Raw genomic sequence first — 27,511 nt, 5'->3', positions numbered from 1 at the left:
AAAAAAAAAATGTTTCACTAAACAATAAAAGTACTAGACATTTATCATAATACTCATAAAACATTTTGGTCACGTATATACCATGGACAATGTCTGAAGTGCGTAGATTTTGTACATTGGTCTTGCATACATTTTTCACACACAATAATCTATTCATAAAAATATAATGAAATATAATGATTTTTGAATTATACTTCACTTACACAAAAATAAATTAAAATCTAGCTAACTTTTTTTATGATGAGAGTTGATTGCAATAGAAATAACCTAAGGCACTTTAAGGCAAAAAATTTCATGTATTTTTTAACAAGCATTCAGACACAATGTTAAGTCCCTGAATAATTTTTTTCCCAAAAAGTTTTATATGAATTAAATCTACTATTAAATAACTAAAACAGGATGTCAGACAGAGAAATTGTTTGTACAACAGATATTTCTGCAACCATTGGCTTTAGAAACATTTTCATATAACAACATAACAATTTGTTGTTGGAGCAAAACATACCAATTTTTCATCTTCAGTATCTTGGTAAATATTAAATTTTAAAATATGGTGTTTTTGTGAATGACTTTTCAGAGCAGGGGATTCATATTTCACTATTTTTAAATTGATAAATGTACTATGAATACTAAATATTTATCAAGATGCTAAAGATGGAAAATTGCTATATTTTGCCAACTTACTGCTAAGTTGGAAGGTTTGAATTATCTCAAAAATGTTAATTTTTAGGGACAGTACACAAATGAAATTACATCAAAAATTATTTTTTTATTTCATTTAGATTATTTTATTGAATATTTTTTTAAATAAAAATGCTTTTCATCATTCACTGTATCAAACACTTCTTATCTACATAAAAAGTTTATTTTTCTTATTTTTTTTACATATATGTAATTATGTTTCTAAAGTCAATAATTGCAGAGATATCTGTTGTGCATACAATTTAGAACAGCCTGTATACTTGAGTTTTCAAATTTTGAAAACTCAAGTTTGAAAACTTCATTTCAAACTGCATGATAAAAATGAAACTACATAAACACCAATTTTTTATACACTGCAATTAAACATTATTTCTTGTTGACTATTGTGCTGTGGTTGAAATGCTGTGTTATAACCCAAAATTTTGCCAGTTTATGTCTAAATCTGAGATGCCATTATCAGAGGGTATGTGCGCACGCATACACACACAATTATAACATTTAAATAAAAGCTACTATCTGACATGCTTATTCTAGAACAAAAAAGTGTATCCTCTGACAAGTAATATATCTACAACTAATGCAAACATACCCATAGTACATTTATCACATCCAAACCAGTTGCTAGTGAAATGCAAGATCAACATATTACCAATAATGTCTACCTCCAATGTGGATAAGGCATTTGGTTCAAACAAAACCACTGCATCATTGCATAAGTGCTAAGAACAATCTTTGTTTGAATTTGATTGTTACTCCTGACACCGGTAAAGTGAGCTTATATAATTTTGCATTCTCTATGTTAAAGATTTCTTGAAGAGAATCTTTTAACAAATTAGCAAATCCTGAACATTTTAAACAATGTCAAAAAATAGAAAATACAGCAGAATGTCAAAAAAAATTACTAATAAAATATAATTCTCAAATGCAAAGTAGGTGGTGATAATGATGAAAATATGAAATTCTACATCCTTTCAGCAAATTATTTTCTAAGAGAATTTTTTAACAATTTATCATTAATCACAGATCTATAATCATTGTTATTACTCACCATCAGTTTTCTACATTTTTACATGAACTGTTAGATGACACTATTTGGACAGCAATACCTGGTCCACTCTCTTTTGTGCTATGCCTTTCAACAGATTCAGGATTCACATTATGATCATTCGTCAGCAGTTGTTCAGTGGATGGCTCTATGCCAAGAATGTCTTGAATAGTATCTGACAAATGACTACAATGTACAATTTGTTGATATATTGCTTCTGCTTTGCACAAAGTCTCTTCAAGGTTGATTTTGTATGCCATGTCATTTATATGCTAAAAGTATAAAAAGTGAAAAACTTACAGCATATGACATACATGTCATATTATGAACTTAAACAGTCACACAAACAGAAGGTTTATTTTGCATAGACATTTCTTGGAAGAATGAACAAATAAATCAACTTATTTTCATTTCTCATTTCAAAATTTATCATTTTAAAAACTTGAAAGAACAAACACAGGAAAAAATTCTTTTCAATTACATAACAAAAATTTCTACAACAGAAAGTCAGACGTGAAGGGTTTATGATGCACTTGGTGATAAAAGTAGGTCAATACAGAGACACTGAGTCCAAGTGTAAAGCCATATTCAAGAACACCTTTTCCCTTTAAAGGAAAAGTCAATAACGTTCAAGTAATCACTACAAATTGAATGTGTCTTCCCACACTCCCTTTTCCAGAACCTGCTTATATAAGTCATACAGCAGGCATCATCAACCTGCTGTTTGTGAGCACCATGGTGCTTGAGCCTGATTTGGTGCAAACAAGCACAAAATCTTTGACAATTGAACCATTTGAGTTGCATTAATAAATTTATTTTGAATTTTAACATATGTTTACAAATCTTGAGGATTGATGATCAAAGCAATGTGAAATTTTTACGAACACTAAAAAACTACCAAATATCAGCAGATGTTTTTCGATTTCAAAATTCATCTGCACATCCCAGAATTCATTGCAATTTGAGGGGAAATTTAACCATTTGGCAAATTTGGAAACATGCTCTAGACCAGTGATAGCCAAACTACATTTTTAAGAGTGAGCCAAAAAACTTTTGGTGGGCCAGTATAATTTCTTATAGAAAACACACTATTCTTTATAAATCATTTATATACTATTATTATAAAATCTGTGGTGGGCCAAATAGAACCTCTAAGCGAGCCGTAGTTTGCCTACAACTGCTCTAGAGTGTAGACCAGTGTTTCCCAACCTTTTGAAGTTCGTGGCACCCTCCAGAATAACATTGAAAACTTGGGCACCCTTCCTTGAATACGAAATGCAGTTTACTACAAAAAAAATCACCGAGTAAAAATACATCAATAAAGTTTTGTTCGATTAATTATTAATATGAAACTTGTAATTGATGGTTAGAGCACAAATACTTGAAATCATTCCTTACAGTTGGCAACAAAACACGTAAATTGTCCTGAAGGCCTTGCAATCTAGTATTTATTGACAGATGGCACCACTACTCATAACAAGCATTACACAAAAACAAACTTCACGTTAGATTCACAATATATATGCGCACATTCAAGCACGTAGCAACTTGAAAGAGATTCCATAGAGGAATGTGTACAAGCTGCATTGTACTGTTGAGTAGTGATAGTAGTAGTTCTTGCTTTGTATTTTATTGTCGCCATAGCAGAGAAGGCTTACTTGCACAGATATGATGTTGAAAAGGACAAAAGTGTGTTAGTTGCTTTTTTCATTAGATCAAGATACTCCTCTCTCAGTCCAAGCCAAAAGCAGCAACCGACACCTCACTCTTTTTGGTGAACTTACCTTTGAGTGTGGAATCAGCACAAAGATCAATAAATTCATCTCGTTCGCAAGTGAAATTTGCCACCGTATTTGAAAGTGCCACCAGTAACTTACCGATGAGTCTGTCATGCATGAGAGTAATTAATTCAACTTAAAATTTTTTTAAGACCGTTTAACACAGACAGTGGACTGTCATGTTTTTTTTATCTATCTCCATATCTCGCAGCACCCCTTAGCCGATATCGCAGCACCCTAGAGTGCCGGGGCACACCAGTTGGGAAACACTGGTCTAGACAGTCTCTCTTGGCCAATTGGCCATGAGATCTAGAGGTGGATTTAGATTTTACATCAGCAACTAATGCTCAATTCCTAAGGAAAAAACATCATATGTTTTCATCATTGCAATTTTGTAAATTTCTTTTCCGAGTTGTTTTGCAACAGGCGACCATTTTATCACTTCTAAAATAATTTTATTTCATGCATGTACAAAAACACACACACACATTAGCTTGAGTTGGAGGTTCTTATATGCTAACTCAATGATCTTCAACCTATTTACCCCTTTACACTGGTGAAAATAGTTAGTTTCATTTAATGGAAATGGGAGAAATAATTTGATCATTTTTGTCGTACCACTGTCATTTTCTGCACACAAGGGCTAATTAGACCGGGACCTACCATTTATTGCCGATTCTGAACTGCAGGATTTTTTATACTCAGAGGGGTTGGTGCGCCAACCTTTTGATGAGGGACTACCTGAAGTATTAATGTTTTCCTATGGTCATGTCGCCATTTTTTTTTTTGCACCCGTGTCAGGAAATTTTTCTGATAAAGACAAACTGGGTATCAAACTCATGACACCTCTAAACATCCTTTGGTATTTTAGGCGAGCATCTTATCGACCTGGGCTACTATGCCCAAGAAATAATTTACAAACTTTCTGATGGCTAAGACAGAAGTTAAAATGAATACAGAGATGGCATTTTATTTATTAAATCTAAAATTATCTATTAGCTAGATGAATAAGGTAAAATGTTTCCTAGAAGAGCAGGAAATCCACCACTGGTCTGCAGATCAGCAGTTGAAGAGAACACTGTGCTAACTTATATAAACTATTCCATGATACAGTGCATCTTCACTGCACTGTAAAACGTTGGTTTTTTGCAACCATGTTCACATGTGTATATATATATATATATATTAATTTATAGATGAATGTATGTAAAAGTACAAGCTGTTACCCTGTGATTTTACTACAGTTCTCATTATTCATTATAAGACAACTAGATTCAATACAGAGATGGATTTTTGACAGGAAAATTTGACAGGTATCTGTGGACGTATTTTTTTCAAAACTCTATCTCTACAATGTATCCAGTTGTTTACATCTTGTATTAAAAAAAGTAGAGAGTGACATAATCTCTCTTACTAGATACTGTTATTTGGTTCAGTATTCAGTTACCCTGGATTATGAATTTCACATGTTTTCAAAAAAAGAAGACACCAAAGGTGGCCTCACAGCCAAGAAAGTCAGAGCATTTTGCTTTGGGATTCCTCTGTGGTTTCTGTGATAGTATTGGGTTCTATAAAAACATACTTAATAGCTTCTTCACATTTAAAATTAAAAATTGAATCATTGACATTATCCATGCATTTTAAAAAGCGAGAAATAAAGTTTTTTTTGGGTGGTCCCCCACCCTTCTTTACTGACAATATTTCAATACAAGTTTAGTTTCACGAAGGTTTCAACAGCTGGTAAAATAAATCCAGGAAAGAAAATTCAACTGACCTTGCAGGGAAATGAACTCACATCTCCTTCACAGGTGAGCGCCCAAGGCCTCTTTCCTTAGAGCTTGTGTGTGTTGAATGGAGTCGTACATGGACAGCCAGAACTAACTCAGACCAAAGCTCACAATTTCTAACAATGCTACCAGTTGGCGACTTACTGAACGATGATGACACTCTCCACTATTGCTACGAAGGTTTCAACAGCTGGCTAATACGAAGATAAATCCAGGAAAAAAAATTTGAATGGCCTTGCAGGGAATCGCACCCACGTCCTCTCATTTACTAGGCAAGTGCTCTGGACCACTAGACCAGTGGTGTGCAAACTTTTTGAAGTGTGACCCCCTTTTGACCAAAACTTTATCAGCGACCCCTACATAGGCTGACCATACGTCCCGGTTTTGATTTTTTGACATTACATGTGCTGTCCCAAAAGCACTTTTTGAAATGCTTGTTCTGATTCTAATTAGGCAGTATTGACTTCCAAAGATATTCAATTTTTTTATATCAAATATTTATTTTGTTTTTTGAAGTACTTAGTGTTTCCTATGCAACATAAAAGTGTAGCGAGGTGTATGGTCCTTGATTTTCGTATACAGGCTAATTAAGAAAGAATCATTTGATTTCAAAATGATTCTACACTTGAAATCAACCATTAACAAAAATTGTTCATGAAACGTAAACACATTTTCTCCCTATATTCACATATTACTTACCATTCTATTCTGTGTTTTTAATTTTTTACAAATATACAATTTTTAAAACAGATGATTTCAACACCACCTATAGAACATGTTTTATAGTTGATAATTCTCTCCGAAGTCACCCTGTAAAAGTACTAACTTGATATCGTCCATTGCATAAATATATAATTTTTTTTTGGGATACCTCGTTTTACTATCTAAGTTGTGCCTGAAACGTGAATGTGTATCTCTATTGAAACACATTACAAAACATTTTAGGAAAATAACTTCCATAGAGTAAACATTCAAACGTCATTGCCCATGTTCTTTTTGCACAGACATTGCACATTTGTGGTTTTGGCGTGACGAAGACAATATATTGGTTATTGTACAAGTAGAATTTGATAAAATGTGTGGTAATACATGGTAATTAGCTCAGCTAAATAAAGGTATTCTTTAGTTTTGACACATTTTTAAATAAGAATGAATTTCTTATTTGGCAGTTTTTATTTTTGAGAATTTCTCGTGTACCCTTATTTCATGTCATGGTTTGCGCACCACTGCACTAGAGTACAAAGTCAATGAATCCTCTTTCCTTAGAGCTTGTGTGCACTGAACAGGGCCTTACATGGACAGTCAGACCTATCTTAAGTAGCTCAGGCTCGCAACTGCTGACAATGCCACCAGCTGGCGATTTATCTGAAATTATTATCCAGGAAAGAAAATTCAACTGCTCTTGAGGGGAATCAAACACTTTCGTAGTCAAAGTGCATACATAGTAATAGCAGAGAGTGACATCATCTTCAGATAAGTCACCAGCTGGTGGCATTGTCAGAGATTTTGAGCTTTGGTCTGAGAGAGGTTTGGCTGTCTATATATGGCCCTGTTCAGCAAGGAAAGAGGATTCACTGGCTTTGTAGTCTAATGGTCTATAGGGTACTCACAGGGCAAGTGAGAGGACGTGGGTTCAATTCCCCACAAGGCTAGTTCAATTGTCTTTGCTTTATTTATCTTTGCATCAGCCAGCTGTCGAAACCTTCATAGTAACAGCGGAGAGTGACATCATCTTCAGAATTTAGCTTTAAGCACAAACATTATTTCTTGATAATGTTTTTTTTATTTTGTATTTGTGAAGAAAGTTGCTGCAACATTCTGGCCACTAACTGACTGCAGAGATGGCCTCAGAATGGAAGTGATCATCGTATCATTACCTATGGAGCCAATTATTTGTTCAATGGAAAACTGGTAGTGAAGGGAGATATATTCAGAACAGCTAGTTTTATTTTTTGACTTTTCTTGGCGATTTTTTTTCTATTGCTTCCAGGTGTGCTATTTTCTTCCTACTGGTGATGGATTTGAACCATACTATTTCTATAGCTACAAGATGCTGGCATTAAAATCCTTTTGTCTAAGGTGAGGGGATCATTACACAAAGTAATCATTACCGTCATCACCTTAAGGTGACACCAGTTTTCCTTGTTTTTAAGGGTGTATGGTTAGCATAGGTGGAGATAGACTTGGAAGTCTGGGGGCACGGTCATTATTTATGGGAGGAGCATGATGAGATGATGTCAGTTCATATATACATTAGATCAGTCGACTCCACCTTTGATTGCTGGGGGGCAATGCCACCGCCGACTCCCCCCCCCCCCCCCCGTATCTCTGCCCATGATGGTTAGTCTAGTTGTGGCATTTATTTTCATTTTATAATTTATTTTCATTCTTTTACTTTAATTAGCTACGCTATTATTCAGCACGCATGTGGTTTTTGTTTATCATTTGGTTAAAACCAATGTGGTTTAAACCAGACAATCCTGGTGCATTATATGCAGTATCATGTCCACTAATATAGTCTGTCGCAAAAGTATACAGGGTGATTCGAAACGATAAGTTAATAATTCAAAGTGATAATAGACTCTAAAAGGTTTTCTATTAGATTTAGGTATAAGCTCATAGCTGACCATTCCAACTCCCATCACTTATTATCTGTGAACCTTGCACTGGTGCATGTAGATGTGAAAATAGGGAGCATTTTTTGTTCTGTTTAAACAACTAACAATGACCCTGATTGGAAGCAGACAGGTTCAGAGAATGTTTTGATAGTCTTTGTACTTCTGCCGACCTCACAAAAAACCAATACCAATCGTTCCATTGAATCTAAATGCTCTCTATTCCATGACAAATTATCCTCCTTGCTGATGGTTGTAGAAAGTGAGTTTCGGGTCTGAAAAGTCATGCGAATAATAAGTACAGCCATTGGGTTTATCTAGAATTGAACAGTTTTCTGTCCATGAAGACAACAGTGAGCCATTCATCCCTCCAATTCACATCATTCTGGCCCAAGCCAATTGATTATTCTTTTTATAGTGTTGTTTTAGAAGAAATTTACCACATATTTTTTGAAAGACATGCCTATCACTGGACTGCAAACGGTGATGAACAGTGTTCTTTGATAAAGAAATGGATAAGCTTCGTGAACTTTGATGCACATACAATTTCTGGCTAGAAACTAAACCCAAAATATCTCTATCCATCCAAGCTCTGGTTACTTTAGGATTCACAATTTCATTTCTACACTATCACTTTAAGATAATATTTTATATATACCATCACTTTAAGATAATATTTTATATATACCATCACTTTAAGATAATATTTTATATATACTATCACTTTAAGATAATATTTTACATATACTTGATCTGGTGTGCCCTGTTACCTTTGCAATATCTTTGTCAGCCACACCTTTAGGCCTTTAACCACCAGATTTCAGCCAAATCCCTTACAGTGTAATGAATGTTGCAAGGCATAATGGAAACTACTTGCAACACAAGTTTTGAATGAGCATTTATACTCTTTCAATGATTACATCATAGCAGCCACTTTAAAATGTGCAAATATTGTAATCTTTTGCTTTGCAAGTTTTCTTCAATAAAGTCTATATATGAAAGTTGTTTTTTCGGGTTCGAAGACTGTCATCCGTTTGAGTTAGTTCTCAATGTTTCCCCAACACTAGTGGTTGGCATCATCAGGGGAATTGATAAAACTGGATCAAAGTCAAGTTTTCTGGAGTCTCAGGTTGTACTTACGTACATGAGTGGCTTGACATACACTATTGTTTTGCGATTGGTCAGTTGGCTGGCAGCGAATTGAAACAGTTCTTATGCTGGGAGAATCTGATTGGCCGAGAGATGTGTAGTTATCTGATTGGCTGTTGTCGTCATTCTGTTGCTGGATCTTGAAAGGGAAGGTTCTTGTTCTTCTGAGAGCTGGTGAACAGGATCTGCTCAGTTTCAAAGTTTCTTCTCTTCTATTATAGCTGTTTTTGTGCTTGTATATTTCAATAGCCTCTCTGTAGATTCGTGGAAAGAAGTGGTTAACATTAGCTATTACCTGTGTTTTGCTGAACTGTACACTGTGGTTGTCGTTAAGTGCATGCTCCGTCACTGCCGACTTTTCTGTTTGGCCCATTCTGCAGCATCGTTCGTGCTCTTTTATTCTTGTGGCCACAGATCTTTTTGTGGTTCCAATATATACCTGGCCACAGGTGCACGGTATTCGGTAGATCCCCGGTGTTGATAGAGGGTCAGGGTGGTCTTTTGCTGATCGCAGCATTTCACATATTTTTCTGGTTGGTTTGAAAACGGTCTTTATATGTTTTTTCATGACCTTGCTGATTCTTGCCGTCACTCTGGGGATAAAAGGCAGCACAGCTTTCCCAATTGATTGTGACTCCTCATTTTTCACTGGTGATTCCTTGATAGGGCGTAAGGCTTTTCCGATGTCGTTTTTTGTGTACCCATTAGAGCAGAAAACTGATTTTAAGTGCTCAATCTCTTTACTTAGATCTTTTTCTTCACATAGTCTTCTTGCCCTCTCAATCAAGGTTTTCAGTACGCCTCGTTTTTGGAGAGGATGATGATTGGAGAGCTTATGAACATATCTGTTGGTGTGAGTGGGCTTGAGATAGATGCTGTGGCCTAAACATTGACCCTGACAGCTGACCAGAACGACCAAGAACGGGAGCTGTTTTGCTCCTTCTTTCTCTATTTCCATAGTGAACTTGATGTTTTCATGAATTCCGTTGAGATGGTCCAAAAATCAGTGAAGATTTTCTTCGCCATGCCCCCAAACAATGAAAGTATCATCAACGTAGTGGAGCCAAATTGTTGGTTGGAGAAGCACTGTTGTTACTGCCTGCTCCTCAAATTTTTCCATAAAGAAGTTGGCAACTACCGGGCTCAAGGGGCTTACTCCATCCGTCTGCTCATAGATGTTGTTCCAGGTGAAATAGATTGTAGTAAGGCAAAGCTGGAAAAGGCTTACTACATCTTTTTGGAATATTTCATCAAGTAGTGATAAGACATCCCTCAGTGGCACTTTGGTGAACAATGATATGACGTCAAAACTCACCAGTATGTCATCAGGTTGCAAGTTGATCTATTTTTTTGATGAATTGAGCAGAGTCTTTCACAAATGTGCTTTTTTTTTCCCATGTGAAGCTGCAAGATGGTGGTTAAAACCTTAGCTAGGTTGTTGGAGGGAGATCCAATGGAACTCACAATCGGCCGTTGAAATCAAAACCTTATCAACTATTTAAAGTATATATACTTTTGAGACGGTTTGTTTTTAATTTTTTAATTTCTGTTAATTCATTTCTGGAGAAAAAATTTATCTCGCTTTGTTGAGACAGAGCGGCTGGCCATGATCTGGTTAGGAGGAGAAAAATTCTGTGTTTAACTATTGTGAAAATGACTTTACTGGCATGAAGTTCATGTATAAAAAATTTGAGATTAAAATGTGGAGTGGAAATTCGTTATTTAAGAAAAACTTATTTATATACTTCTGCGGCAGACTATATATATACACTGCTGGCCACCGTAAATGCAACACCCTGAAGGAAGCATGCAAATAATATGAAATTTACAACATGCATTAGCGGAGGTGAGATATGCAAATGATTAGAATTTCAGCGCAGACGCACATCACGCGCGCCTGTGGCGCCACTTCAAAGCGCTATTTAAGGCTTGGAGATTTCGACGATTTGAAGTACGGCAATTGTGTTTTTCTTGTGGTTTTTTCAAAAAAACGATCAATTATGCCTCATAGAAAACAGCAATCATCTTTTGATCAAGTATCCGAGTTCGACAGAGGAAGGATAGTGGCCTACCAAGATTGTGGATTATCTTTCAGGGAAATCGGTAGTCGTGTTGGACGAAACCAAACAACTGTAATGCGGATATGTGATCGTTGGATGCAGGAGGGTACGACGGACCGACATGTTCGATTGCATCACCTCAGTGCACCACTTCACGTGATGACAGGTGTATTGTGCGTATGGCAGTGACGGATCGCTCAGCCACATCACGAACCATAGCACAGCACATTCAGTCTGTACTGCATCATCCAGTGTCTGCGCGTACCATTCGACGCCGTTTACAGCAGAGTGGTCTGTCCGCAAGACGTCCATTGCTTCGTCTACCCTTGACGCAGAACCACAGACGTCTCTGCCGCCAATGGTGCGATGAAAGAAGGATGAGGACGGCACAATGGAATGAATTTGTCTTTACTGACGAGTCACGCTTCTGTCTGCAACACCACGATGGTCGGATTCGAGTCTGGAGACACCGTGGAGAGGGGATGCTGAACAGCTGCGTTATGCACCGCCACACTGGTCCTGCACCAGGTATTATGGTATGGGGCGGTATTGGATATCACTCTCGCACTCCTCTAGTACGCATTGCCGGTACTTTAAAAAGCCAGCATTACATCTCCGAGGTGTTGGAGCCAGTTGTCCTTCCTTACCTTCAGGGCTTGCCCACAGCCATATTTCAACAGGATAATGCGCGACCACACGTGGCACGCATTGTCCAAAGGTTCTTCGTCAATCGCCAGATTGAATTGCTTCCCTGGCCAGCTCGCTCTCCGGATCTTTCGCCGATAGAAAACATGTGGTCCATGGTTGCTCAACGATTGACCCAGATTACATCCCCAGCTGCCACACCAGATCAACTTTGGCAATGCGTGGAAGTTGCTTGGTCAGCTGTACCCCAAGAACACATCCAAAGTCTCTTTGAATCAATGCCGAGGCGTGTGGCAGCGGTGATCTCCAACAATGGCGGCTACTCTGGCTACTGATTTTGGCAGGAACCACACTTCACAGAAGTCTATAAATTTAATCATTTGATGCTTGGTCAACATGTTATCTACAAAATAAATATTATTGCGATATCTCTTGTCTTTCTTGGTGTTGCAATTTGGGTGGCCAGCAGTGTATATATATATTTCACAAAAAACTTATGTTTGAAAGAGAAAATGTGATTTACCTTCAGAATTTCAGTTAATCCATAGCCATTTTCAACGATGGTGGTTTTTTCTGTATCTAAAATTGCCACGCATACTAACAAATGGAAGTTTTTGCAAGGAAAATTGGTCCACAGTACCTTTAAAATAAAACACATTTGTGTTAAAACTTAAAAGTACCTTAAAACATGTCTAGCTATTTCCATGCCTTATGAAAAAAATTTAAACAAAGGTTTCACACAACAGTAAAATCTATATACAGTGGAACCCCTCCGATCCAAAATAACCTAAAAGGATGCACAGAAATAAAAACATGAACAAATTTATGGTAGCTGTTTTTCTTGACATTTTGAATGCATTTCACAATGAGATTTTGATAATGAAGGTGTCTAACGCTGGCTGACATGCAAATGTTAATATTCATTCAAATCAATTTTAATCACTCTCCTTATAAGGATGAATTTCTTAGCTTGTTTGGAAGAACCACTTCCAATCTTGATCTTCCACTTGATCTTCTATTGTCCAGCAATCATAGAATGAGGTTGGAAAATAAAATTTTCACATTTGACTCCGTAATGATTTTCTTTTTTGCAATCATTGCTTGACGAGCTCATGACACGTAAGAGATGGAGAAAGGAAGGTGTATACTTTAAGAGGAGCGTTCGTCGAAAAAAAAAAGAATCGTGGAATTCCTTCAACTTCAAATCAAGAGTTTCTGGATATTATGCCACATTGAGCTTGGGAAACAAAAGTTTGTTGTCTCCAACGGGAAACAAACACAAAAACAAATATCCATCTCTTCATTTAACTTTTTCTCTCTCTCACACCTAAATACAAATACAAAGGCCACAACAGGCAAAAACGCAACAAGGTGGCTGAAAAGAGATGCCCATAAAAAAACATGAATGTCAAATACAACTAAAATACAGCAAACAAAAAACAGCAATTATCACGAGAAAAAAATACACACTATAAAATAAAACTGACCTAAAGAGGGTGGGGTTTTGCAGATTTTTCACTTGGTCCTAAATTACACATCATTCAAATTTGAAGAAATATATGATAAGGGGTTAGCCTAAATCACAGGGGAAAAGTTAAAATTCATAACTGTATCGGCATGTATATCACCATTACTAGATGGATTCCACAGGGATCTATGCTTGGTGCATCACTGCAGTAGATGCTGCTTATTGGAATCACACATGCTATCATTTGAGTATTTGTTACCACTTTTGCGAAGCACAGATGTATTTATTTCAGTAAAATAGTGCTTGACACATTAGCTGCTAATAAGCTAATAAAAGATTGCAAGGAGATTTCATTTGCAAAAGGCTTGTGATTATGTTGTAATCCTCCCTTCCCCGTTGTGCTCTTTTGATTTGAACTCTTTCCCAAAGTGTAAATTGAATTAACATCCTTATTTCAGAGTCACATGAATTCATCTCTTTTCTTATTATTTAAATGTGTCATTTTAATATAACTATAATATTTCTTAAAGGAAAGTAGGAATATTTAGTGGGTTCCACTTTCCCTGTGTTTTTCCTGTGCTAGGGCATATGGAACCTAATGAATTTACACTAACCTCATACCTGCTTGCATTAGCTTTATCAACTGTGGTACAAAGCTAAAGAAAGAAATGAAGCTTCTAAGCCAGCACTAACTACTTCTATAGACCTAAAATATGTGTGTGAAGAAATGGAGAACGAAACTTCATAGACAAAATGCCAAAAACTATTTCAGAAGTAAGGTTTGGTGACTGGGTTCTCATCAAACCCACAAATAAAACACCAGTAAAGATGTTCGTTGGGCAGCTAACCAAAGTTGAGACTACTCTGGAAGCAACATTAGGGAGAAGTGTTACTAACTACATCCAAATTCCAATGGTAAAACATTCAAGACAAAAGTATTATTAGAAGTTATGGAGTTATCACATTTTTATCAATTTCCAAGTTTAATGGCTTCAGAAAAATTCTCATTTATCTTCTCTATTTGCCTCAAATGATGTCATCTAATGTTAGGGGGTACATTGTGAAGAGTGAGAATATTACATTCCAAGTTTTCTACATACTACGGTTTTTTATTAGCTTTTTATGTGAAAATAATAAAATGTTTGGGCATTTCTTTCATTTGCTACCAGTAGGGCTCAGATTTTTATGAACTAAAGATGAAATGTCATTGCTGATAGGTTGGGATACGTAAATTTTATATTTACAAAAATTATCATTATGTATTTTAAAAAAGGAAGCGATCATCGAATGGTGAGATGTAGAATAATGCTTAACACTGGAATGGAAAGAGCAAAACTTATCAAAAATACAAAAACTGCCACCAATATAGCAAACCTTCAAGAACATCGATATAAATTCCAGTTAGAGCTGAAGAACCGATTTGATTTACTATATAACACCTCTGAAGATGGACAAGATGTCCCCATGATGAACAGAATTTTAACCACTACACTAAAAGAAGTAGCAAAAGAAGTCGCTGGAGAAAAAGAAATCAAACCGATGAAGAAAATAAAAAAAATAAACAAAGAGAAACTGATGAAAGACCGGAGAGAACTTCAGATTAAGATGAATGACCTTAAATCAAAAGTGGAATATGCAGAACTTTGTAAGACAGTACAAAAGCGGATCGCAGAAGATGTAAGGAAGTTTAATTGCGATATTGTAAAGAAAGCACTGGAAGAAAACAGGAGCAAAACAAAAACTGTGTGTTGGGAGAAAGGAAATTTTTGCACTAAAAAGGAAAAATGGAAATGAAATTAGTATGTATTGTTGAGCAATTTTATAATACCTGTATACAAACATGAAGAACAAGATCAGAACGGAGGAAAAGGAGCAGGAAGAAAATGGAACAGAATTGGTACAAGTAGTACCTGTGCTGAAAGAAGACTTTATAAGATATATGAAAAAATGGAAATGCCCAGGTGAAAATGGGATTTCAATAGACATTATTAAAGAAGCAGGAGAAGAATTTGACAGTATGCTAGCTGCTTTGTTCACAAATTGTCCCACAAAATCGGATGTGCCTGGAGATTGGAATAATGCAATGATGGTTCTTCTTTACAAAAAAGGAGTGAAAAATAAAATATCAAGAATTATCGACCAATCAGTCTCTTATCAAATTTTATAAAATTTTTACCTAAGTTCTGACATATAGGCTTGAATCTATATTGGACGAAGCCTAATTAAAAGAACAAGCAGGCTTTCAAAGTGGATTTAGTACAATGGATCACATTCAAACAATCAGGGAACACATAGACACAAGGAATATGAATTACCATTGTGTATGGCCTTCATTGATTTTGAGAAAGCATTTGACTCTGTCTTCACATCTGCTGTTGTTAAAGCTTAGATGTAATTGGGGTAGAGAAGATGTCAATATCATCAAAAAAAATATAACAAAGCAACTGCAACGATTCGTTTGGATAAAGGAAAAGCAAAGATTAAACTTGGAAAAGGAGTCAGAGAGGGTGATACTATCTCACCAAAACTCTTTAAAGCTGTTTTAGAAGAAGCAATCAGAAAACTGGATTGGGATGAGAAAGGAATTAAAATGAATAGAGAATTTCTCAACCATTTGTGTTTTGCCAACGACATTGTTATTATCAGCAGTAATCCAGATGAACTAGAAAAAATGATACAAGAACTGCTGAAGGCAAGTATTCAGGTGGGCTTGAAATTGAATCTGCAAAAGACTAAAGTTATGTTCAACTCCTTTGTGTTGAAGAGGACAATCTTGCTCAACACAGACATAGAAGTAGAAAGCTATGTATACCTGGGACAACAAATTACCATGGACAACGGAATCATTAATTGAAATAAACAGAAGGATCAGGATTGGATGGAGCACTTTTGCCAAAAACTGTAATTTTGAAGAGTCACATGCCATTATGCCTGAAAAGAAAAGTGTTTAACCAGTGTGTGTGCTACCAGCACTGACTTATGGAGATGAAACATGGACACTCACAAGCAAGGTGATACAAAGGCTACAGACAACACAAAGGAGCATGGAAAGATGTATGCTGGGCATCACAAGAAGAGACAGAAAACGAATAACTTAGATAAGAAACAACACAAAGGTCTATGATATCATGGAAAGAACTAAACGTCTAAAATAGAAATGGGCTGGACATATTGCAAGAAGACAGGATAACAGATGAACCACAAGTATTCTCGATTGGTACCCCTGTGGTGTTAAACGTCTGAGAAGGCGTCCCCATGCAAGATGGATCGACAAGATCAGAAAAGTGGCTGGAGTCAACTGGATGGCTAAAGCATCAGACAGAGCAAAGTGGAAAAATTTAGAGACCTTCATCCAGCAGTGGATTGAAAATGGTTGTTGTTGTTGCTTTAAAAAAAAAAAAAAAAATTTAATTTTTAAATACCCCCTTTGCATTTTTTTTTTTTTTTTTTTTTCTGTTTTAGTTTGTGGATATTGTTCACTAATAATTAACTGTGTTCATTAGCATTTGTTACAAGCTTGCTATGTATAAACCAGTAAGGGTCTCTAGGTCCCTTGGCTGATTTTTGTCTCATATTGTATTTATATAAGCAATTGAAACAAAAAGTTAATTGAAAAAAAAATATTTGCAATGAAATTTGCCAAATTTGCTAAAGAAACTATACTTGCAAAATTTGATGAATAAAGGCAAAAATTTGATTTTCTTTTACTACTTTTCTGTGAAATATCAAGAGTTTGGAGGTTTTAGAAGCAGAAATTGATCATAATTTTGCTCAATACATGCGTCTTGCATCCAATTATGTGCTTTAAAAACCAATATTCTCTTGCATAACTAGGTCACCTTGTTGCATGTGATTGTTTTGCAAAATGCATGCCTGTGGTTCAGGTAGTCTTTCTTCAGTTTTTACAACAAAGTTCTAGGACACAAAATATGAGTTCAGTAAACTTTTGCTTCTTATTTCTGTAAGAAAATTATGGAATTAATCAGGAAATTTGGGATGATCAAGCTATCCATTTGTGGTGTAAGAGTTAATAGCCTTGAAATCTATTGAGTGCCAAAGTAAGGGCATTCTTGAAAAGAGACAGAAACATTGACAAATGAAAATGGTGAATTGAAGAGCACAATATTATGATAAAGACAGCAGCAAATAATTGTTTATACAGAATATACTTTAGACATGGCATCCAACTCAATGAATGAAACCTACCAGCATATTGATATTTTGGCCATTTGAGGCTGCACAACACCTATATCATCTTTCTACCAAAATTTATTTTACTGGAAGCTCTTTTTTCTGAAAGAAATTTGTTTTTTGGATGGGGAAAATGATCATGTAGGCAACCAACATTATGTCACGCAGACTTCAAATTTCACCAGAATAACCCAAAACATGTATAACCTAGGCAACATAAACATGTTAGAGCTGTTATGGAGAACGGGAATAATGGAAGGTGTAGTGTCACCATCATCATTATTATTATTTTGTGACATGCCATAGAATCGAAGGAAAATGTAACATGATTGTTATTTATTCCACTCATTCATCAACACACATACACACTTAAATACTCCTGGAAAAATCGTTACATTGTCAACGGGCGACCCCAGCCAGCCACCATCTTGGGTAAGTCTGTACATCACCAGTGAGTGACACCAGCCCTCAAACTCCTTTTGACAATCGATACCACACCTGTGAACGGTCATCTTCCATCACGACATCACCATGGGTCCGCGACAGGTGCTGTGGTCTTGCTGCCTGTCAAGGTACCCCGCTTTCATTCCAGATACCACCAGTGAACAACCCTGATCATCCGTCCTCCATGAAGAATCAGTACACCGTTAACGAGTGACCCCAGCCAGCCACCATTCTGGGTCAGTCCGTACATCTCCAGTGAATGACACCAGCCCTCCGACTCCTTTGGACAATTGATACCACACCAGGGAATGAGCTACGGCATCTTCCTTCAAGGGATAGTGTGGGTAACGTAAACAAAATTTACCTATCTATCAGATAACCCCCTCCCTTTTTGCTCCGTCACCTGGCGATAATAATGCCTAAAACCCTGAATCTTCGCGCAGGGATGCCGCTGTTCATTGTATGTCTATATATGGCAATTAATATCTCATTGTACACTCATGTTCATAAATTAAGGATAATTCAGAATCACACGGAAATCGAAATCTAAAGTAAAAATTTCACTTGTAGAATTATCACACACATCTACACGAATTATATGCAAATTTCAGGAAGCCACCAGATGATGCCGATAGTACGTCACAATGACGAGAGTGTAAGGGGGGGGGTATATAAGGAATGGTGGCAAAGAAGTAAAATGGTTCACAAGAGTTCTGTAAGGCCGTCAGTGCCATAAGCGAATAGTTATGACACAGAGGACGCATGTGGATGATTTCTTACGTGGTAGAATTATCGGCCACCTGGAATGTGGGCGTACTCAGATGGAAGTATCCGAGGAACTTGGAATTGCCCAAAGTGTCATTTCTAGGCTTTGGCAACGATTCCAAGATAACGGAAATGTCAGTAGACGTTACAGTACAGGTCGCCCCCGAGTTACAACGCCGAATGAAGACCGGTATTTGGCAGTAACTGCCAAAAAGAAGCAGGCGGAGCACAGCATCCGACCTGCCTCGTCAGCTATCTGCAGCCACGGGTACCACAGTTTCAAGGCAAACCGTGTACAGACGTTTGGGAGATATTGGTCTATATGCTCGCAGACCTGTCAGATGTATTCCGCTCACGGCAACTCACTGTCGGCAGCGATTAGCCTGGAGTAGAGAACATGCAATGTGGACATCATCACAGTGGGCTTGTGTGATGTTTTCCGATGAGTCCAGGTTTAGCTTGCAGTCTGATTCATGTCGGACTTTCATATGGAGAACGCCAGGTACCCGTTACCACCAAGACAACATCATTGAATGACACCGTTACGGTGGTGCAGCATTGCTCGTTTGGGGTGGAATTATACTGGGTTCCAGAACAGATCTGCATGTTTAAACCGGAACCATGAAAGCCCAAATTTATCGGGACATCATTCTGGAACAACATGTACGTTTGTTTAGGGGTGCCATGGGCGCAGAATTTGTGTTTATGGATGACAATGCCCGTCCTCACCGAGCAAACATCGTAAACGAATGCCTTGAATCTGAGGATATAACCCGTATGGAATGGCCAGCATTTTCACCTGACTTGAATCCGATAGAGCATGTGTGGGACATGCTTAGCCGACGAGTTGCAGTCCGTCAACCACCTCCTACATGTGTACCAGAACTTCGGAGAGCATTGCTTGCTGAGTGGAGTGATCTTCCCCAAGATCAGATGCCAACTCAACATGCCTAGGCGTTGTACGGACTGTATTTCATCGCATGGGAGACATACAATGTATTAACCATCATACCAACCATGTAATAGTAAGTTTTTGTAAAGGATTTTTTTTTTACAATTGCTCCAGGGAGCAAAAATCATAGTTTTTATGAATGGTATCATATATACACCATCGTTTTTGTTCTTTATCTTTTGTTTAACAAATGGGCTTTATGAATAAGTAACGTTTGTTTTGTTTCTGAACCTTTATTTGCCGGAGCTGGCATTATCCTTAATTTATGGACATGAGTGTAATATTCCTATTCTCAGTTCTATAAGGGCCCTTATAGAATTAACTGCTTTCATTTTTAATTGAAGCTCTGTTATGATTGAAATGTCTTGCTCAATTTTTTTGTCAACTTGGTTTCTTTTCAGATTGTGATCAGTGGAGTCTTAATGCACGGGCTCACCTGGGCATAGCCTGGAGGCCTCAAGAGAAGAGGGGCCTCACAAAAATGAGATCCAGTTGAAATTTTCAAGGATTTACCAGGTAGGGCCTCCAAAAAACCACTTAGCCCAGGGACCCATAATACTTTTAAGATGGCCCTGATTGTGATAACAGTATATTAATTCTGTTTTTGTTTGGTTAATGCGAACCTGGGTACATTGGGTTTGGAAATTACCCTTTCTTCACGGCCAACCCCTAGTCAATATTCTTAAATTCATAAATTGTTAAACTGTAATTGTTAAAAAGGTAAAAATCAAATAACATAACAGAGCCATGCATATACATACACCATGTTCCTGCATTTACCAATTAGTTTAAAATTTCCCAAAGGAACAAATTGCTTATACGGTTAAGTAGTAGTAGATTTATAGTGTAGGAAAAAATGTCAGTACTAAAAAAATTTTCAAGGGCAGCTATATTAATTTAAATTTAATAATTAGAAAACAGCTGTCATAAAATTAAAAACATGTCATGATTAAAAAACAGCTGTAATTATACTTGGAAAAAAAATGTATCATTTTTAGAGAACAAATGCAAAATTTTTGATTTGAAAGTTTTTTGTGAATAAATGCAAAATTTCAGATTTCAAAAAAAAATTCTAAATTTTGATTTTTTTTTATTTGCAAAATTTACATATCTCCACTGCTAGGTTAAAAAACCTGAAATTCAGTTCTTTTAAAAATCTGAGCCCTAGTCATCATCATTTTATGAATGATTTTAGAGCACAATTAGCTTAAAATCAACTTGCTCCCTCATCGAGGCAAATGGAACCCATGACTAACTAATAAAAGTTAATCTTGAAAAAAAAAAAAAAGTTTAGAACATGAATCTTAACAAAAGCATGATTAAACAAACTGGCTGACATATTTTGAAGATTTTTTTGTTGACTTCTTCTATGTTGGTGCTTGGTTGAATTTGCATGGATGAAAATAGCACAGTTCCACCTACCCCAATGTACCTCACCTTATCATGGCATGAGTAAAATGTCATTTATAGCATTCAGTATTTTGGTTTATGTTCTCAATTTTTTTTTTGTTCCAAGTGTTTTTGCACATTTTGAAGTAAGGTTGGACCAGACATATTTTCCCCCCATAAGTAATCATTATGAACCTGCAAGATTGTGTACAAGGTGAGGTATATATGCCCCTATTCTGACAAACTTTTTCATACTCAGTTGATAATGACCTAATTGGGTGGTAGAACCCAGTAGGCTCCTTGACTCGCATATGTGTGGCACTGCTTTCCCAATGGGCTTTTTATAGTGAAGGCAAACATATGATAAAAAAAGCCCCCCCCCCTTCTTTCAGCTCTTAAGCACCTTCTTTCTGTTGTGACTAGATTCACAGTTCCTTGGCTGAAAAACTTTCTCAAGGGATCTATGTCTTAAGACCCAAGATCTCTGTCTTTGGCAAAACACCATATAAAGCCACTGCTGGGTCTGCCCTGATGAGGCTGTTTCATAGCCAATTCATGGAGTATATTTTTCAAGATACTAGTCAAAATTTTAATAGAATGCCACATTTTTTTGCCGCTTCACATTGTTTTACCTACTTTTCTATAAAATTCTCTCACACTAATACCTACACTGGAACTGATCAGGGAAAATAAAATTGTGGCGACATGTTCCTTCTGCCAATAGATCAATCAAAACAACTTACCCAGTCACTGTTTCATTTAGAATGATGTGCCTGTACCACCTGTGAATAATCTTGAGTTTTAGAAAGATGCAGATCCCTTTTTTGAGCAACCTTATACTGCACCCTTTGTATTGTTAATTACTGCAACATAATCTAGAGACCCCTGTGAATTAGGCCTAACTCTATCTCTATAATTAATTGATTTCTGCACGTGACATGCTTATTCATTTGAATATGTTACATTTTTTATCTTTTCCTCATCATTACAAAGCTTCATTATAACCTATGAACTGAAGTTGTTTTTTACCCTTCCCATTCTTTTTATACTCCTGTTTAGTGATCTCCCCCCACCCTACACATACACAATGTTTCTTTCTACTTTTTTTTAATGAGAGAGAAAGAGAACACATAGGGAGAGTGAAGGATGTGGTTGATCACAAAAGATAAATGTACTGAAATCATCTTTTTGCCCCTTCTATTTCTAACATACAAACAAGGAAACCAGATTTCAAGATTTATTGCTTTATGATATACTTTAAATACAGATTATCCAAATTTGTTCCCAAAAGTAAGTATGGGAAAGGGTTAAAAGGGAAAAAATTCTTATTTTAAAAGAGTAGGATTAAAAAAAAACAAAAATGAGCCAGTGAAATGCAGTAGTGCCTGAGTGGCACAGTGGTAAGATGCTCGTCTTCCACAATGAAGATTGCCATGAAGGTCCATGGGTTCGAATCCAGCCAAAAGAACATCAGAAAAGTTTTTTACCGATCGAGCCTGGGGTGACCACCTCTAGATGAAACCTTCATGTCACACTCAATTCCACTAGTTGGAAATTGCTATATGGCGATATATAACTAGAGCTGGTGTGAGGTAAAGTAGTGGGACGTAGATTGAACATTTTGCAACCAGTTTTGTGTAATTGTAAAAGATGAGGCTGTCCTTTTTCTCACACTAAACAGGATGTATGGTCATCATATTTGCCTTTGGGTTTGTTTCTGATATAGTTAACTAATCTGTCGTTCTTATCAGAAACCCTGAGACTTGATGTAATCATCACATAAAGTGACGTGCACTGCAGGGCTGGACAAATCTAAAAAGTTTTACACACCCGGTTGGGCATGTGACTATATAATGCATGCCCAAGAAATACTTTTATATATCTGCCTTATATCTGAATCTGCCTTATCACTACTGTGGCTGTAAACAAGCATAAGTTTCCCAATCTTATTTGTCTTACTACCTCTTTTGTCAGAAATTGTTTTTGGTTTTAGGGTCAAATTTATCAATTTTCGGACTATCAATCTCCATGTTCATAAAAATTAATGCAGACATCAATTGGAAATCTAAGGTCAGTCGATTGTAATTTTCTGCACTTATTTATTTATTTTTACTTATTTCATTGTAAAAATCATTTCTCATTGTTAAAAAGAATGCACAAAATAGCTTCATATAATAGTTATTTGCTTAATCTTCTTTAAAAAAAATCTATAATGAACACACAAAAAATGTTTTTAATATAAATTATATCTGAATCTGCCTTATCACTACTGTGGCTGTAAACAAGCATAAGTTTCCCAATCTTATTTGTCTTACTACCTCTTTTGTCAGAAATTGTTTTTGGATTTAGGGTCAAATTTATCAATTTTCGGACTATCAATCTCCATGTTCATAAAAATTAATGCAGACATCAATTGGAAATCTAAGGTCAGTCGATTGTAATTTTCTGCACTGTTGGTGTCTGAAAGAAGTTTGTGAGTTACTGTTCATTTTGCTAATGGAATCATAGCCAATCCATGTTCCAGGACCAGACTTGGTGATGACAGGGATGAGAGTAGCACTAGGCTACAAATATTAAGGGCCATAAAAATAAAATAGATTTAAAAAATAAAGTGATTATATAATCCATCGCAACTGCCTAACGAAGTCCTAGCTGGAAATAAAATAAAAATAACTAGTAGCTCCTAAGAATTATTTGGGAAGTGCCATCAACAAACCTTATTATGCAGCCTTGTCCAGGGGAAATCCTTATTGAAGCCTTTTTCTTCTCAATAAGTTATTGAAACATACATTCAATTGAAAATGATTCAAATAACGTGCTCAATTTTACATACATTTACTATATTACTACCCCCCCCCCAAGCAAGCTTTCTGAAAAACTCTATTTAGATGCCATAAAAACCCTGTATTTGCCTTGTTACACATCCATATAGTTGTTGTAGTGAGTCGTAAATTGACTGATCTTGCATCGCCGTCAATAACCAAAACATGAAAAGCATTTTAATTTATTTTTTTTTACATGACCACATCAGGCATGTGGTTGAAAAAATACATGCTGGGTAAGAATTTTTACATGCCCCGGGGGCATGTTGGGCAATAGATTTGTCGAGCCTTGGTGCACTGTATTTATCATCTTTATCATGACCCCTTTAATTCAGATTTCAGCAAAAAATTCAGATGATGTGTAGTTTCAGCCTCAGTGAAAAGAACTCCAAAACTAGAATTTTGGTTTGCACACAGTAAAGATGGAAAAGAGATAAGTGGATCTGATTGTTCTTTTGTTATAGACAACACGTCCTCCTTTATTTCTATTGTGTCAAAAATTTGTCTTTCTAATTCTTTTCACTTGGAATAAATCTTAATTCAAAATTTTATTATAATAAATACCGTAATTTAACTTTCCATTGCCTGTTATTAATAGCTGTGACACTTTTGCTACAACAAAAATCAGTTCAACATTAATCTGTTCCTTTTCTTTAAGGGTGTTCAACTGTAACAAAAATTTTATAAAATTAACCAAACCACCACTGAAAAAAGTAAAAAGAGATCAAGCCCCAATGCAAAAATAAAGTGCCTGAGCAGAGCAGTAATAAGACGCTCATCTTCGATCAAGATTCACAGGTTCAATCCAGGAGAAGAACATAGAAAACAAGTTCTTTACCTACTGAGCCTAGGATGACCACCGATAGATGGCACCTTCATTTCCCACCCAACTCCATCGGTAGGAAGTTATAGCAATATGACTGGAGATGGTGTGTGGTAAAGTAGTGCACCAATAAAAGTACAGTAGGGCCTCTCTTAACTGGAGAAAAATACTGATTTAGAGAAAATCCTGTTAAACAGCAGAGTATTGAAACAGGTGTGAAATTAATTATTTATGCATTGTGCATTAAAATCTATTAGGTATTTCCCATTGATAAATATTACAATACATGAATAATAAAGTCAAACTTGGTTAAATTTGAAAAAAGTTGAAATTGTCCAATTCATTGGTACCGGATCTGTAAATTGGTCATAAATTGTAACTTAATAATCAAAATTCACTTGGAAATCAAATTATGATTTTAAACATTATGCAATAAAAAGGTTTGGCTTTTGAATTACACAATTTGAACATCATGAAGTTTTTCTACAAAGAGCAGACCTTCAACAAAATATTTACAAAAACATTATAATTAAGTCATGTGTCAGTTTCAGCTTCTCGAACATGAAGCACACTTTACTCTAACATCATAGATATGTTTGGACCATGCATATACACACACACACAAAACTTTATGGAATGTACCAATTCATTAGAAATCATTCATTCAGAGAAATGTTTACGAGTTGGATATATGGTTTAATCATAGTAGTTGACATATCCAAACAGTAACAATACAAGCATATCTCAGATTAGTATATCAATTTCCTTAAAGGAAATATTGAAAACATTAAATCCCTTAGTATTCAAAATAAAATTGATATTTACCTCCCATAATCGCATAATTTCATCAAACCTGAAATCTCTTTTGAAGAGAATCAAGAGCCACCGAAAAGCGAAGTACAAATTTCCAGATTCATGTTTTTCTGAAAACAAATAGTTTGAAAGAATAAAAACCTCTAGTTAAATGATGCAAAGTACAGTCATTTTTATTTATAACATCATCAAAGAGTTAGAAAAATCATGCTGTTGTAAGAGAGGTGACATGTTTCTAATGACTCAAAAATTTTGGCGTAAACATAGTTACCATGTGTCCTGTATATACACATAAACACATGATCTTTCACTAATGCATTAGGGGTCATTCAAGTATTATGTCAGCAAAAATTGGAGGGAGGGGGGGTTTCCAATTTGCTGACTTTTGATGACAAGGGCTTTGATGATGCTTATGTCATTAACCACCCTTTCTGAAGATATGAAATATTATCAATGGCATCTTATTGGTGCGCCAAAAACGGAAAAACCTTTTGATAGTTATTTGGCACGTGAACTAAAATTCACCTACTGATAAGTCCCCTACAGAGTCACTTTAATGATCTCTAAATGTTTCACGGATCCTTCAAGTGCTCTGGAACTGTGCCACGCATCACTCAAGTGATCTGTAATTATGTCCCGGATCATTTAAATAATCCGGTAATGTTCCGCGGGTAACTTGAGTGATGTAGAACCGCACTGGGGCCGTTTAATACTGTAAAACTGTGCCACATGTCACTCAAGGGATCTCTAAATGTGCCACGAATCGCTTAAGTGTTCTGTAACTGTGTCGCGGGTTACTTAGGTGATCTTTGAATGCGAAAGTGATCTTTGAGGCCTACTTTAGTGATCTGAAAATGTGTTATGGGCCACTTGAATGCTCTGGAATTGTGCGACGGGTCATTTAAGTGATTTGTAAATGTGCCGCTTAGTTCATTTTTACAAAATTAGGTTTGAGGGCGCAAGCCACATCAGATAACCTTCAGGGCTACATTTATTCTGCAGGTAAAGGGTTTACCATATATGGCTTAAAGGGTGGGTTGCAATGAATTTTTTGAAAAGAAATTTTGAGTTCTTATCCTTCAAATAGCATTGAAATTAACAGAAATCGATTATAATCACATACAAAGGTATTTTCTTTCAAAATTTTACTTTTTTTAGATGTTTTTTTTACATTAAAAAAATAGTTTTTTTCATCTGGGGGGGAGACAAGCCCCCTATGCCCCCCTCCCACGTACGTTTCATTTCTGATCCCGTCAAAATGCGTTAGGAGGTGGGGGCAGTGATGATGAAATTTTGCTGACAAGGGGGAAGGGGGTCAACAATGGCTAAAAATTTGCTTTCATAATACTTGAATGGCCCCTTAGTGAAAGAGAACAAAAAAAAAAAGGCTCATATGTGCGATAGGCATATAAGTGAAAATCAAGAAAAATGCACTTAAAAAATGCATAACATGAAAATTAATAGATGCAAGTACATCAACAAATATTAGCACATTAAAATATAGATACAGTGTTGTTTCGAAATCTTTTGATAAGCATAAATGACTTTAATAATTTTATTTGACTTGAATAAAATTTATGACATTTCATAAAATTGAAACACAAATGTCTGCAAACTTCGTATTTGAATTTCTTAATGAGAACCATCCTATGAAACACAAATACTGAATCTCATAAATTATTATAAATGAAAAATTGTGCATCTAAATTTTGTAAAATCAGAAAAAAATTAAATCACTTTGAAATGCCATTGATGCTCACTGATTCATAATTTCGCTGACACCTTCTGGTTAGTCTCATGTAACTAAGAGGGCAATTGCAACAAAGGATATAACAAATACCCTATAGCTTGTCTTTGGGTGGTCTAAGCTAGCTTGAAATTCTTGTTTGGAAACCACTTAAGCATATGTTCACCCTGTGGAATAGAGATGGAACATAGGGGGCAGGCCCGTCATTTGGGGGCTTTTGAAAATACACTGAAAATGGTGTGTGTATATATATATATATATATAATTATAAATGCATTGAGTACATGTTCTTTGCCCCCCCCCCCCTGGAAAAAGT

At 36.1% G+C, this 27,511-nt stretch overlaps 1 protein-coding gene across 2 annotated transcripts in view; it reads right to left on the bottom strand.

Annotated features, from left to right (window-relative positions):
- Positions 1–491: 491 nt before the first annotated feature.
- LOC149073515 (TBC1 domain family member 15-like) overlaps positions 492–27,511 on the bottom strand; it is a 196,274-nt gene continuing 169,254 nt past the window's right edge. Inside the window, exons 14-16 of one of the 2 annotated variants that reach the window (XM_089247174.1) lie at positions 25,461–25,558; positions 12,305–12,421; positions 492–2,019 (exon numbers count right to left, since the gene is read on the bottom strand). In XM_089247174.1, coding sequence (XP_089103300.1) covers positions 1,753–2,019; positions 12,305–12,421; positions 25,461–25,558 — 482 coding nt within the window. In that variant the 3' untranslated portion in view covers positions 492–1,752. The remainder of the gene's footprint in view (positions 2,020–12,304; positions 12,422–25,460; positions 25,559–27,511) is intronic. The other variant, XM_089247173.1, reaches the window with a different exon arrangement.

The sequence above is a fragment of the Pholcus phalangioides genome, unplaced genomic scaffold (genome assembly GCF_987345545.1).
Source record: "Pholcus phalangioides strain wild (caught in Gottingen) unplaced genomic scaffold, Ppha-v1.0 ptg000017l_1, whole genome shotgun sequence".
NCBI lineage: Eukaryota > Metazoa > Arthropoda > Arachnida > Araneae > Pholcidae > Pholcus > Pholcus phalangioides.
Note: the sequence above shows the minus strand (reverse complement) of the source record. Positions and strands in the feature narration are given on the sequence as shown.